Source organism: Balaenoptera acutorostrata, chromosome 12, assembly GCF_949987535.1.
Source record: "Balaenoptera acutorostrata chromosome 12, mBalAcu1.1, whole genome shotgun sequence".
In the NCBI taxonomy this organism is placed as follows: domain Eukaryota; kingdom Metazoa; phylum Chordata; class Mammalia; order Artiodactyla; family Balaenopteridae; genus Balaenoptera; species Balaenoptera acutorostrata.
The window spans coordinates 53784593-53799891 of record NC_080075.1 but is presented as its reverse complement, the minus strand read 5'-3'; the positions used below and the strand labels follow the sequence as shown (position 1 = coordinate 53799891).

At 35.1% G+C, this 15299-nt stretch overlaps 1 protein-coding gene across 6 annotated transcripts in view; it reads left to right on the top strand.

Moving 5' to 3' along the window:
• FOXN2 (forkhead box N2) overlaps positions 1-15299 on the top strand; it is a 57511-nt gene that overhangs the window by 30228 nt on the left and 11984 nt on the right. For all 6 annotated transcript variants that reach the window (XM_057558500.1, XM_057558503.1, XM_057558498.1 and 3 more), the window contains exons 2-3: positions 1603-2153; positions 13329-13453. In XM_057558500.1, the coding sequence (XP_057414483.1) occupies positions 1617-2153; positions 13329-13453 (662 nt within the window). In that variant the 5' untranslated portion in view covers positions 1603-1616. The remainder of the gene's footprint in view (positions 1-1602; positions 2154-13328; positions 13454-15299) is intronic.

Sequence of the window (15299 nt, the reverse complement as noted above, 5' to 3'; positions counted from 1 at the left end):
GTGTGGTTTTCTTAATTGATTAAAATAGAAACCAAATTTATTGTAATTTGAACTTTTCCTTTTCACAGTGTCTTAGCATGTCAAGTTATAGGTATAGGTGAGAGTAGGAACTGGATAGGGAGAGAACAGTGAAAAGATTTTAAATGGATAGGATTGGGTCATTGGTATTCATAGGTGATATGTATACATATACTGTTACCAGGATAATATAGTGGCTAGAGTTTTGTCTCTGAGGTTAGTCTGACTGGGCTTAAGTTCTGGTGCTTCCAGTTACCAACCAGGCAGTCTCAAACAGGATGCTTAACCTCTCTGCATCATTTTCCCAAGCAAGAGACTATTGGGTTAATAGTAGTGTCTACTTTATAGGGTTTAATTGATAGTTAATTGAGATACAGTATGTAGTATTTAGTACAGTGGCTTACTCCCAAAATATTAACTGATGGATGCTATTGATAATTGTGTGTTCTGAGACTACATCTAATAGCTAACAGAATCCAGATAGACTGTTCTGCATCCAAAATTGACCAGTTTTCATAATTCTTAGAGTAACCTGCCAGCTATGTTTTAAATAAAATAAAATCCTGGGGGCACTTCTGTTATTTCACTTATGTAAGCATAAGAAGTTTGAATAGAATAATAGAAGATATAGAGGGCTTTTCACAGAATTCGGAAATGGAGGAAATGAGGTACCTTGAGGAACCATTGAAAATGAATTAAATGGCACATTAGTTCTGTCACTTTCCTTTTTGGTCAGTTATTCTCCCATAATAAGATTTTGAATTGAAGTACATGTCAAAAGCAAAACAAAAGTCATTGAGAAAATGGAAATAAAAAAGGATAGTTTAGAAACAGCTTTTTTTCTCCCCTTCAAAATACAGTGACAGTTCAGACTTTACTAAGAGAATGTCAACCTGTCACTGTCAGTACTTGATGAGATAATATAGAAGGAAGAGTTAAAAATACTGGAATTTACAAATAAATAATAAATTTACAGTAAATATAATTTTGCTAGTAATGAATTTAGTGATTAAGGAATGTTATATTTTTAGTATGATATACTATAAAAATATTAGAAATTATTTATAGTAAGTATTTCAGATTTGAGGAAAGGGTTTATTTGGAATTATTATTTGAGCTTTATTTTAAATTTGGTTATTGTTTGTATTGAGCCATATGTATGACTGTTAATTACAGTGAAGTCATAGATCCATAAGATGAATAGATTATAGAGTTTTATAATTCAAAGAAACAATCTGTTCATTTTTAGTAACAGCAAACATTACTTATTAGGCAGTTACTATGGCCTAGGGACTTTCATAAGTATTCAAAATCCATTATTTAATTTTGTTAATATCACCTGTACATATTGTGCTATAGTGCTGCATTTTATTTGCAGTCATTTCAAATAACATGAAATAAGTTCTGTTCCTTGTATAGTAACCTTTAGCATCTTTGTTATACAAATATTGTGCTTAAATATTATGTGGGATATTGATTGCAAAATTTCTCTGATTTGGGGATGTTTAAATATGTATTTCCTTCTTCCATGAGTTTGCGAATCTTAAGTATTACATTGATTGATAATTGTTTCTTTTGTTGCAGAACTGTAAGAGTAAATGGGTCCAATAATTGGAATGACTCCAGAAAAGAGAGCTGAAACTCCAGGAGCTGAAAAGGTTGCAGGATTAAGCCAGATTTACAAAATGGGAAGCTTGCCTGAAGCTGTTGATGCTGCCAGGCCAAAGGCCACTCTAGTGAACAGTGAGTCAGCAGATGATGAACTCACAAACTTGAACTGGCTTCACGAAAGTACTAATCTCCTAACAAACTTCAGCTTTGGAAGTGAGGGTCTTCCAATTGTTAGTCCATTGTATGACATAGAGGGAGATGATGTGCCATCCTTGGGACCGTCGTGCTATCCGAACCCAGAAAAAAAATCAGCAACTTCAAAACCCCCATACTCCTTTAGTCTTCTCATTTATATGGCTATTGAACACTCTCCAAATAAATGTTTGCCTGTGAAAGAAATTTATAGCTGGATACTGAACCGCTTCCCATATTTTGCAACCGCACCAACAGGCTGGAAGAATTCTGTTCGACATAATCTGTCCCTGAATAAATGTTTTCAGAAAGTGGAAAGAAGCCATGGCAAGGTCAGTGTTTATGAACATTGCTATATTTAGGGAGGTGGGGGAGAACTAACATGGAGATCTTAACGTATGAGGAAGTCAAAGGAAGACAAAAAATAGTCAATCAGATTACTTCAGCTTGAGGTTAATTATATTCACCGTTTGCTTTCATTTGAGAAGTTTTAAAATTTCTTCAGTATTGATATAAACCTAGCAGAATTATTTTCAGTCTACTATAGGTACATAAATTAGGGTTTATTTATTATTCTCTTTTTTTTTAAACTTTTAAAAATTGAAGTATAGTTCATTTGCAGTGTTGTGTTAGTTTCAGGTGTACAGCAAAGTGATTCAGTTATAATTAGTTTTTTTAATGTTCTAACTTTCTATGTTTAGTTTCTGTAATGTTCTTGTCACTATATTTATTTATTATTCTTATTTATTCAACGTGACCATCTCTGCCTTATAATTGGAGTGTGGATCATTTACATTAATGTAATTGATACGGTTGGATTTAAATCTGTCATTACATTATTTTTTTTCTATTTGCTGTATCTGTTCCTTTTTCCTTTTCTCCACTTTTCCTGCCTTTTTGTCAATTGAGTATTTTTTTTTTTTTTTTTTATAGAATTTACTCTTTTTTTTTTTTTTTTTTTTTAATTTATTTATTTTTGGCTGTGCTGGGTCTTCGGTTCGTGCGAGGGCTTTCTCTAGTTGCGGCAAGTGGGGGCCACTCTTCATCGCGGTGCGGGGACCGCTCTTCATCGCGGTGCGCGGGCCTTTCACTATCGCGGCCCCTCCCGTTGCGGGGCACAGGCTCCAGACGCGCAGGCTCAGCAGCTGTGGCTCACGGGCCCAGCTGCTCCGTGGCATGTGGGATCTTCCCAGACCAGGGCTCGAACCCGTGTCTCCTGCATTAGCAGGCAGATTCTCAACCACTGCGCCACCAGGGAAGCCCCTTGAGTATTTTTTTATGATTCAATTTTATCTCTTCTATTGGCTTACTAGCTACTCTTTTTTTTTTTAAAACTCGTTGCTATACAGTTTTCAGTATATATTTTTAATTTATCACAGTCTACCTTCAAATAATTTTAATTCACTTATTATCTGGCCTTTTACAGAAAAAGTTGACTAATCCTGATGCCCTATCTGGATCAATTCCTTTTTCCCAAGAAGTTGATTTAACATTTCTTATAGTTTGGGTCTACTAGCAATGAAATATTTTTTTAACCTTTTTGTGGAGGATGGGTATGGAATTCTAGGTTGACAGGGTTTTTTTTTAAGTACTTTAAAGACATTACTCTCTTTTGGCTTGCATAGTTTCTGAAGATAGGTCTGTTACGATTCTTATCTTTGTTGTTCTGTTTGTAATTTCTTTTTCTTACTATCTGTCTTCAAGATTTTTCTCTTTATCACTACTTTTTAGCAGTTTGACTATGATGTGCCTAGGTGTGTTTTTCTTTATTTTTATCCTGCATTGGTTTTTCAGAGGTTCTTGGATCTGTGGTTTGTTGTCATTCATTAAACTTAGAAATTTTTTTCCTCATTATCTCTTCAAATATTTCTTGTGGTTCACCACCTACTTCTGGGCTCCAAGTAAAAATATATTAGACCATTTTCTATTGTCTCACCTCTTAGTTGCTCGTCCCTCTTCCTACTCTTTTCTTTCTTTGTTTCAGTTTGGATAATTTCTATTGATCTTTCTATAGTTTGTGTGGGTATTTTGAATATTTGAATTTTATTTTATTTATTTTTTATACAGCAGGTTATTAGTTATCTATTTTATACATATTAGTGTATATTTGTCAATCCCAATCTCCCGATCTTTCTGTAGTTTTATTCTTTCCTCTATTGTGTTCATTCTGCTGATTAGCCTGATAAAGTTGTCTTCATATTTTTTAAGTATTTTCATTTGCCTTTTAAAAAATAGTCGCCATCTTTTTGTTAAAATTTCCCACTAGATCTTTAAGCATATTAATCATAGTTATAGTGTCTGTCTGATAACTTCAATATCTGGTCCATCTCTGGGTCTGATTTTGTTGATTGTTTTATCTCCTGCTTTTGTGTGTTGCATAATTTTGGATTAAGTGGCAGCCATTGCTTGTTAAAGAATGGTAGAGACTGAGGTAAATAATATTTCTATCCAGAAATAGATATTCCTCTACTTATGTCACGTTGTTAGTATGAACAGGTATTGGTCAATCTAGTAGATAATTGAGCTGGGTTTGGGTTTTGTGGTTGTCATAGTTACCTTCAGTGTACCATAGTCTTCACATTCCTACAGAGATGGACTGTTGATACTTTGTACTTAGTGTGCGGCCTGGAATGTCAGGTGATTTTTCTCAGCATTTCTGCTCCAACTCCATCTTTCAGTTTGTGACACATTTAGAGGTGAGAGGGGTTGAATATTTCTCTCTGTACTCTTGCCCCTTCCTGAGCAATAGATTGCTCTTGCTTGTTACTTGGTGCAAAGTTCTTAGTGTGAACAGGGTGGGTTTCTCGGTTCTTCTGCTCCAGTTTTAGTCTCAAGCAGACTCTGTACGCCTGTGCCTCAAGAGTGGGACTTTCCTTGTCTCCTCCACGAGCGGACAGTCTCTCCCGTTTACTCAGAGTGGAGTCTAGAGCTGCACTCATCAGTAGCCAATCACCTACATATGGCTAGTGGTTGGCATATTGGATAGCACAAAATAGGATATTTCTGTCATTGTATAAATTCCTACTGGACAGCACTGTTCCAGCACTCAGGCCAATTTCTTGCTCATTCCCATCATGGTGAGTAGATGTTGCCTAATATCAGTGGGAAGTTCTAGGTACAAGTGAGAGACCATTTCCCAGCAGCAGCAGATCTCTGCTTTGTATCTTTGAAGGATTTGGGCATCAACAGATTTCCTGCCCTTCTAATGGCATGTAGTATTGAATACATTGCCTAGTGTCAGTGAAATGTGAGGATAGCTGGGTTTTGTACTTTTCTCCCAACAGCAGCCATCCTTTCCCGGGGACTGGGGTGAGGAGTGTATTTTGCCTGTTTCTCAGTGGCAGACTGCTTTTGCTTCTTATGGAGCTTTGTCCAGGGTTTAGGCAGGTTTTGTGCCTCTGCCACAGTGACATCTGATCTCACCTTATGCTCATTCAGGACCTGGAGCATGAATGGGCTTTGCCTGATATTTGCTCCAGCCTCAGACCGTGGTGGGTTCTGCACATCTATCTCCGTCTCCAAGGGTTTCTTCCTTAGGTCTCCTGCCTGCCTACAGTTTTGAGTATTTTTTTTTCTTGCCTTTTATTGTGACTGCCACTTCTTCCATGCTCTACCAAATGTGAAACTGTTCATATGTTTCGTCTCTCCTCACAGGACCTGTCATACTTCAAAATTCAATTATTTCTGTTGTCTTGCAGCCTTAGATCTCAAATAGGCTCATAAAAAATTATGGTTATGTAGGCTATTTTGTTTTTTAATTTTTTTTAAAAAAATTAATTTTTTTAAAATTTATTTTTGGCTGTGTTGGGTCTTCGTTGCTACACACAGTCTTTCTGTAGTTGCGGCAGGCGGGGGCTACTCTTTGTTGCAGTGCGCAGGCTTCTCATTGCGGTGGATTCTCTTGTTGCGGAGCATGGGCTCTAGGCGTGCGGACTTCAGTAGTTGTGGCACACCGGCTCAGTAGCTGTGGCTCGCGGACTCTAGAGCACAGGCTCAGTAGTTGTGGCACACGGGCTTAGTTGCTCCACAGCATGGGGATCTTCCTGGTCCAGGCTCGAACCCATGTCCCCTGCATTGGCAGGCGTATTCTTAACCACTGTGCCACCAGGGAAGTCCTGTTTTTTTCTTGTTAGGCTGGGAATGATGTTCTTTTATGGCTTTCTATACCCCAAGTGGTAGCAGAAATCTCCTATTCTTATTTGGAATAAAAGTTAAAAGGACAAGTACTTATATTTTTTGGTAACTGAAGGATTTTATAGGACAGTGCTGTTCAAACTTGAATGTGCCTATTGATCATCTGGGAATCTTGTTAAAATACTGATTCTGCTTCAGCAAATCTAGGATGGGGACTGAGGCTTTTTCATTTCTAACAGGCTCCCAGGTGATCCTGATGCCTCTAATCCATGGACACACCCTGGGTAGCAAGACATTTGGACACATCATCATCTTATAACTAACTTAGGAGCTTATTAGTTATCTATTGCTATGTAATAAATTGCTGTGTAACACATTCTTTACTACACATGGAATATTTATGAAGGCCAACTATGTGGTTAGGCCATTAAACAAAGCCTTAGCAATTTCAAAGGATCAGTCTCTGTTATAGCCAACCTCCAAGATGACCCCCAAATGAGCCCCACCTTCCGGTATTCGTGCCCTTGTGGAGTCCCCTCCAATACTGCATAGGGCTGACTCGTGTAACCAAGAGGATATTGTGGAAACGATGGAGTGTGCCTTTTGAGTCCAGGTTATAAAAGACATTATGGTTTCCATCTTGGATTCTTGGCTGATTAGCTCTGTGGGAACTCAGCTGCTATATCATACAGACACTTAAATAGCCCTGTGGAGAGGCCCCTGTGGCGTGGAAATGAGGCCTCCTTCCAATAGCCATATGAGTGAGCCATTTTGGAAGCAGATCCCCCCCGCCCCAGTCAAACTTTCCTTTCAGATGACTGAAAGCATTGGAAATTTTGGATTTATCCTTTCTACCGTGCATTACTAGATTTTATTTTTTGAACTGTATCCTTAATTCTTTTCTAGTTTTAGACCTATTATGTTTATGCTTATGATGGGATGTAAAAGGGGAACTGTCTACTAGATATTTAGAAATATGATACAGGAATGGTAGTGATGTTATGGTATTAAAGCTCTAAGTTTAAAGCCCTCAGCATTGATTTTCAGTAGAAGAGTCTAGGAAAAGTATGGTATAGTGGAAGCCAGGGAGAGTCAGTTTAAGTGTGAATGAGCAACAGTGTCAAATGCTGCAAAAAAAAAAAAAAAAAAACAAACTTGAAAATGATTAGCTAAGAAGAGATTGAGACAAGTAGCACCCAAAAGATTAGAACTAAAAATATATGAACAGTGGTTATTTCTATTGTGGCCACTTTCGAGCTACCAACATTATGTCATTAAATGCGAAGTGGATAGGCGATGTTTACAGTCAGCAGCACACCACTGTATGTAAGGAACACATACAATCCAATAAGAAAAAGAAAACCTGATAGGAAAATTGACAAGAATATGAACAGGGGGTTCACAGAGGAGGAAATACACATGGCCATAAACATATGCAGAGATGTTCATCCTCTCTAGCAATCAGGGACATACAAATGAAAAGAACAAAAAAACAGTTTTTACCCATTAGATTGCAAAATTTTTTAATGTTTTATTAGTTGAGGATATGGGGAAATAAATCAATATCAATAGTTTCTCACCGTTAATAGGAGTGTAAATTAGTATGACCATTCATGAGGGCAACTTGGCAGTAGTTATTAGAATTAGAAACGTGCGTATCCTTTGATCTAGTGGATCAGATTCTGATTTCTCCCCTTAAGTAAAACTCATACTTGCACACAAAGAGATGCATTCAATATATAAGAATATTCATTGTGGTAAAGTTCTAGAACAATATGTCTAGTGTGGTATAATTTGTGTTAGTGATCAAAAGGGATTTGTTCTTGTCCCTAATTTTTAATTGTATGCATTATTTATATAATTAACCTGAGCATTTTTGAATCTTTAGAGAAACAAAGCAATTAAGGAAGTGAAAGCTAGTGAATGGGAAAACATACAGTCCAGATTTCAGGGAGAGTGTGATAAAGAGAAAGAAATTATCTTATGAGCTAATAAAGAATATGAGAATAAATACAGAAATTGTAATACATTGGCACAAAAATTAGCCAGCTATTGCCACAAGTCGGGGTGGGAGGGAAGTAACTGGTAGGTGATGGTCTTCACGAAAATCAATGGATCACTTTACTTAAATGTCTGAAATTTGGACAGAAAGTGATACATTCAAGTGGGATTGGGAATGCTTGTGAATTCTTTTTTTTTTTAATTTATAAAATACTTCTTGAATCAACGCCTCAAAATGACAGTATTTCTCTTCCAATCGGCAAACGGCAAGCAAGCTATACTTACTTCCATTAGATGCTGGAACTGAATTTGGCAACCTTGAAAGCACTTTTCTGATGAAAGCTGTTATCTAGAGATGGTAATCTCAAAAAAGAAGACAAGATTGACAAAGGTCCAGGTCAAACTGCAAATTGATATTGATACCCAGCCAGCTGGTATAGCTGTTGATTAGTTTCCTACCCTCATCCATACCATAGTTACCACTCTCAAAAGATGGGTCTAAAAATCTTGGCTTGGCATATATCTGTCTCAGAATTTTAAAATTACAAAAGCTAGACATAGTGTTTTTTTGTTTTGATTTGTTTTTATGTTTCAGATGTTAACACTGAAGTCTTAAATCTGCTTTTCTAACTTTTTGTAAAAGCCAAACTAAAACAGTTAATGGAGATTTTAACTGGGAAACATGAAATTAGAAGTTTTGCCTGGTTTAGTACAATATTAGTCTGTACGTTTTCATAGTCATGATTTGCTTCAATAGCTAAATCCCAAGAAAGGAAGTCATGCAAGCCACCATAAAAGTTCATACTATAAGCAAGAGTTATGAATGCCCTTTTAAATTTAGTGATTCTAAAAACCACTGAAAAAGGTAGTCAAGGAGGGAAACTATTAAAATGTACAGGGCAGGTACATAAAAACATTTCAGGAATAGGGAACATTGTTTCTTCTCCCAGTTTTCTTTACAACTTCCATTAAGATAAATCTTTTTAAAGTTCAATTCTTAATATATTCCTCATTTCTTCAAAAGCTTCTGTGGTTCTTTACCAAATAAGTCCAGAAGCCTTAGAGTTCCAAAATGCAAAATAGTACATGAGAGAATGCACATTTCCTGTTTCCATTGCACAAAAAATGTGTCTTGTAATAGGCAAATTTATTTTAAAACAATACTTAACTTCTAATACTCTTTATTACTTGTGTTCCATCATCTAAGCACAACTTAATAAAGAAGCAAAGTTTTTAAGTGAGACTTAGATTACAAATAAGTTTTTTGCTCTAGATTCTAAAACATAGATTAGCAAATATATACTTTTATCTTGTTACTGATAGTTTGTGAACAGACCCAGTGAACGGAAGTGCTGCCATGGTAACATAAACCAGACTGTTATTTGGAGAACTTACTCAAGACACTTAACTGCCCTGAACTACAAGTTTTCAGTACCAGTTCTTCCAATTTGCTGTTTCAAAGAAATAGCAGTTCTTCTAAGATCAAAATAATTTGCAGTTCTCTCACAAGAGAATTTTAAAAGTAGATTTGAACTAAACAGCTTCTAGGAGTATAATCTCAGGAATACCAAGATAGAACATGGTTAGAATTATTAAAATAATTGTCTTAGTCAATATATGAAAAATAATCATGCATATCTTTTCTATATGAAACTGAAGTGGTTTTGGGTCAAAGGATGTTGTGGGTGCTAACATTTTAAAGTTTTATTTCCCAATCTTCAAAACACATTTACCACTTAGGCCAAGTGACTGAAAATATATCTAGTTTAAGATGTTCCATCACTTAATGCAAAACTACATTTGTAAAATTTGACTTCCTTTGGAAAAAAATTAAAATTTCAAATACTTGTTTAGTGTACTTCATGTGATATCTTGTTGCTGTAGGCCAAAAAAAGTTTCACCTGATAGTATGGTATGTTTCTTACTATATTACAGTGTGATTTGACACCCATGGTTTTTCTTTTCCAATATGTTTAAGTCGCTAGGATGTTAAAAACTGCCTTATACTCAATTACCATACTTTTCCTCAGACAAAAACATTTTTTCTTTATCAATTTAATTCATCTCTTTTTTTTCTAACTTTTGTCTCTTCAGAATTAATTGATTTTTGTTCTTACTGTTGATGTTTTTAAAAACTCCCTCATCTCTTAGAAGAGAAGGAGTAGGAATATATTATTATTAAGCCATATAAACTTACTATTGATACATGCCAATTTCAGTATAATCTCTTAGTATTCACTTAGTTTGCAGCTCTATGTCGCTTACATATAAATTACCTTATTTGACTCTCATCACAACTCAGTGAAGTGGCCTGTTTTTTTAATTTTACGGATAAAATATGAGAGGACAGACTCTAAGAGATGAAGTGATTTGTCCACTATGAAGTAGCCAATCAATAAGCAATGATTAGCACCTCCGTTTGAAAATGTGTGAAACAGTATTCTTTCATTATGCCATTCTGCTATAATAGTTACGACATGATATTTAGAGATAAAAAAGCCTCAGTAATAGACTAATGTTACCTTGAAAAAGAGTTCAGGAAATGGAAGCACCCTGGAATTTATCACATTAAATCTTCAGCAATGATAATAGCTTACATCATGTAGGATTTTATACAAGCAAAAAGGCGCAGGGGAATAGGACACAGGTCAGTTTTATTGTTGTCTATATAATTGTTAATGTTGTGAAGTGTAATTCAAATTTTAAGAAAAGGTTTGTTTGTTTTTTTTAAAGAAATTCACGTTCTTTTATTTATTTATTTATGACTGTGTTGAGTCTTCGTTTCTGTGCGAGGGCTTTCTCTAGTTGCGGCAAGTGGGGACCACTCTTCATCGCGGTGCGCGGGCCTCTCACCATCGCGGCCTCTCTTGTTGCGGAGCACAGGCTCCAGACGCGCAGGCTCAGTAATTGTGGCTCACGGGCCCAGTTGCTCCGTGGCATGTGGGATTTTCCCAGACCAGGGCTCAAACCCGTGTCCCCTGCATTGGCAGGCAGATTCTCAACCACTGCGCCACCAGGGAAGCCCAAGAAAAGGTTTTTGAAATAGAAAAGGTGTAATATAAAAACAAAAATTAGTAACAGTTTGAATCTCACTAATCTTGTGAGTTAGTTCTGAGGAAGCTTTGTACATCATGGTGGGAGGGGGTCAGGTTATACCTTATATTTATTTTTTGACATTTGTATCTTCAAAAGATTAAATATCTTCAAAAATATTTATTAAAATTTAGTCTCAATAACTAGCAGAATAGAAACAGAAAAACAAATTTGCATGCTATTAGACTGGAAGAAACGAACAATTTTTAAAACTACAAAGAAAATGAACATAAAATATAACAGTAGTAGCCAATGCTTGAGTGCTTTTGTGTCTGGTAGGTACTGTTTTATATATATTTTGAGCATACTAATACACAGAGAACATAGACGTTTTTCTAAAGGTTACACAGCTGTTAAGTGACAGAGCCAGGATTCCAAAATAGGTATTCTTCCTCCAAGGCTTGTACTCTTAACTTCTGTACAAGTAGTGTTTAGCTCTGGGGCAGTGTGGGATGAATTTGCAGTTGGACCTCCTCTGCATGGCTATAGGGTTTTCTATGTAAGCTGTAGGTAGATGTGGTACATTTGTAGGGATGTGCATCTAGTCAGACTGTTCAGGATGTGTAGGTAGGGATGGATGTTCAGCTAAAGAAGTAGGAAAGATACATCCTGAAGGAAGAGTTTGCAGGTGATCTTACAGCTCCTGAAGCCCTTCAGTTATTTAGTTTGACTAGCTCTACTAGTGTGTGTGGCATTTGACCACACCCACTTAGTTTTTATATAACTGTGTTTCTTATACCTTTTATTTACTAGATAATCTGTAATTGTAGTTTGGCTATCTTTTTACAAGAGTGTTTATAAATTTCCAAGTGGTCAGAGAATTTTGTTGTTGGGATATTTTTTTTTCTTTTTGCGCTACAGTGATCTTTAAAGGGGAATTTATTTTTCTTCGTGGTCTAATCAATGTTTAGTTTTTTCTGTTAATATTTGGAAAGTATACTCTCCAAGAATTCTTTAATTACATCAGTGTTTTTCATAGGTGTTCCACAGAACACTAGCTTCCTCAGATGTTTCCTGGGAGAAAGAGGTTCTGTGTCAAATAACTTTGGGAAACTTCTTAAAACAGGTTTAATTAAAGCAGGACTGTTTAGGACCCTTAATCTGCTAATATGTAATGTAACCTTCTAAGAAGGAAAGAGGTAAAATACTCAGCATTTTTCAAACCTATTTGAAGGAATTCTCTCATAGCCTGGCCTTTCCCCTTGCACATTAGATCATTTTCGTGAGATTCTTCAGGTATGTTGTCCACTTACCTTCCTGGTAAGCTGTTCCTTCATATTAGGGGAATTGTGGAGCGGGCAAGCCAGTCTTTCAGGCACCTCCCATTTGCAATTTAGCGGGCATTTCTGTTATATTTTCTCTAGTTTCCAGAAATCATACAAATTGTATTATTTTTAGATTCTAATGACTATTTCCATGAAATCTGGGCTTGTGTGCCCATTACCATATTATCCAGAAGTTCCTCGAATGTTGTAACTTAACCATCTTGAGGGAAGAGTTGATACTTCTTCCTCTTTTTTATCTTTAACAGGAGTCTTTTCCATGCCTCAGTTTTTGACTTAACTACTCTTTGAGACTTTTGCCATCTTTTCATTAAATTGTTTGCCTCGAATTTAAACAGTTTAAATGGGAAACGAAACACTAGTGTTAATGCCATAAAAAATAAAGTTATTTTTATATGCATCACCTAATATATTGTTTAACACTTTTGGGAGAATGACACTACCTAATTTTTTCTTTTTGTTTTTTCTTTAACAGTAATGATAAGGGGTAACATTTGTTGACATCTTAGCATGTGGAGGGCCACCTTGTACAGCCCTTCATGCTGTTCTCTGCACAGCTTGGTGGTGTAACATTCTCACAGAATGTGATGTGAATGCCATGTCCTAGAGTTGTGCAGTCCTGTGGCCCTATGTGCCATGCAGTGTGCAGAGTACTTTATGCATAATGTAATCCATAGAACAAGCCTATGAGGTAGGTACTGTTATTATCCATACCTTACAAATAAGGGAATAATGGCCCAGAGAAATAGAGATTAGTTAACCTTCCTAAAATTACACAGCGGGTCAATGGCAGGGCAGGGGATAGGAACCCCGGCAGTCTGCCTCTGGGACTTTTAGTCACATAGTCCATTCCTAGCAAATTTACTTCAACTTTTGCATTGTATTCAAAAGGTACTATTGGGGTTTTTTCCCCACACACATTTACTAAAAACATTCAGACACTGATTTTGTGTGTCTTAAGTTCCAGGTTACTAATTCTTATATATTTTATTCTAGGTTAATGGAAAAGGTTCCTTATGGTGTGTTGATCCAGAATATAAACCCAACCTTATGCAAGCACTGAAGAAGCAGCCTTTTCCCTCAAGATCAACATTTTACACCCCTCCTGCATCACCACAAAGGTACAGGATCTAACATGTAAATGTCAGTGGTGATATATAAGATTTCATTATATGAGATGGAGAAACTTAGAGTTGTAGTTTTTTTTGTTTTTTAATTATATAGAGATTTATGGATAAGACATTAGCGTAAGGCATTTTTACTTATAGTCTAACTTATTAGGAAACAGGATGTTGGATAAGTGAGAACATAAATTCTGGAAAATGTAGTTAATATTCTAACTAAACTCTACACAGTGATAATATGATTTCAGGTATAACCTGAAACCTTTTTGTAAAGGTTAAATCATTTAAATTGTCTGCAGTGCTAATGCTGACCTGAAGACATGGGAAAGTAAAAGTATATTTAAAAATTTTTAAATAAGGTGATTAAATTTGTCATTGCAGCATTTTTATATACATATTTATATTTCTTTTTCTATTTTAAGTCTTTTTCCTTCACAACGTGTTTAATATTTGAAAATTATGTTCAAGTCTCAAATTTTTAAATGTTGTCAAGTAAAATAATGCTTTGGAGTTTTTTATTTGTTTTGTTTCTGCTAGTAAATATAATTATGATTTTCCTTGGCTTTTGTTTTCTAACTCAGTGATCAATAAATTGATCTTATAGCTTTCCAATTTTAATTTAAATCTGAAAATGATATGATGTCCCTTAAATCTGATTGTTTCCTTTTCTTAAAGAAACCTTCAGAATCTTTTTTTTAAATTCTATTACATATATTCATTTGAGTTAAAAATGACAGATTTTGTCAAGATACTTTTAAGGGTAGTCTATAAAAAGTTTTTTAAGCTTTTTAATAAAATAATACATGGAAATTTTGAAACATACACAAAAGTAGGGAGAAAGAGTGAACTCCCATTTGCAACAGTTATCAACATTTCATGTGTTTAATTTCTTTAAGTATTATTAGATGACTTTTAGAGGAGTGGTTATAGCTGAGATACAGTTAAAAAAATTAGTAAGATTAAGTTGAAATGTCAGCAATATATATACATATATACTCATTGAGATTTAAGCTTATTTACCATATTAGTAGATTAGAAGGATCATTGTAACAAGAACTGGTTTATCCTTATGAAATGAAACCTAGAAAAGACGTTATCAGAGTTTATATTCTCATTGTTTGGGAGTTGATACCTTCTTTAATGTTGGTGCTTATGAGATGTCCTAGTTAAAAAAAATAATAGTTTAGAAACTAATGGTAAGTTCTGCTGATGGTCCTTTCATGTTTTATTTAGCAATGTTATTTTTTACTAAAAATTAAATGGGAGAATTGGCACTCTTTTTTGTATACCATCAAAAATACACTTTCCTGTGCCTTTGATATGATGCATTTTCATGTTTATATTTTTAACTTTATCATATGTTTATATGTTAAATAAAGTTGATTTTGTGGTTTAAAAACAGGTAGATAAAACAACAGCATAAAGATTATAATCTCTGACCTTAAAACATTACCTTAATATTTTTAGAAACATTTTCTCTTTATCATTGTTTGGCAAAATGACAGTTCCATCTGACACGACTTTGTGTAGCCCTTTCATGTCATAATTGGTAAGTCTGAGGAAGAGAATGATCTATAGAGTATGTAAAACTGTGACTAAGAAATAGACTTTAATTTGGTTAGCAAAACAGATTTTTTTAAAATACTATCACAAATTCCAAAGAAGAGAAATAGTTTGTCCCAAAAATGTCTTAATTTTTGGAACTAAAAAAAAAACTACGGGTCTCTTTTCATGAATATAGAAAGTTTAATTTGATACCGATATTTATTGATTAAATCAGGAATTTATCTGTTTTTTGTCATCATCATACAGTCTTCCTTAAACATTGTTTTGATAAACACTT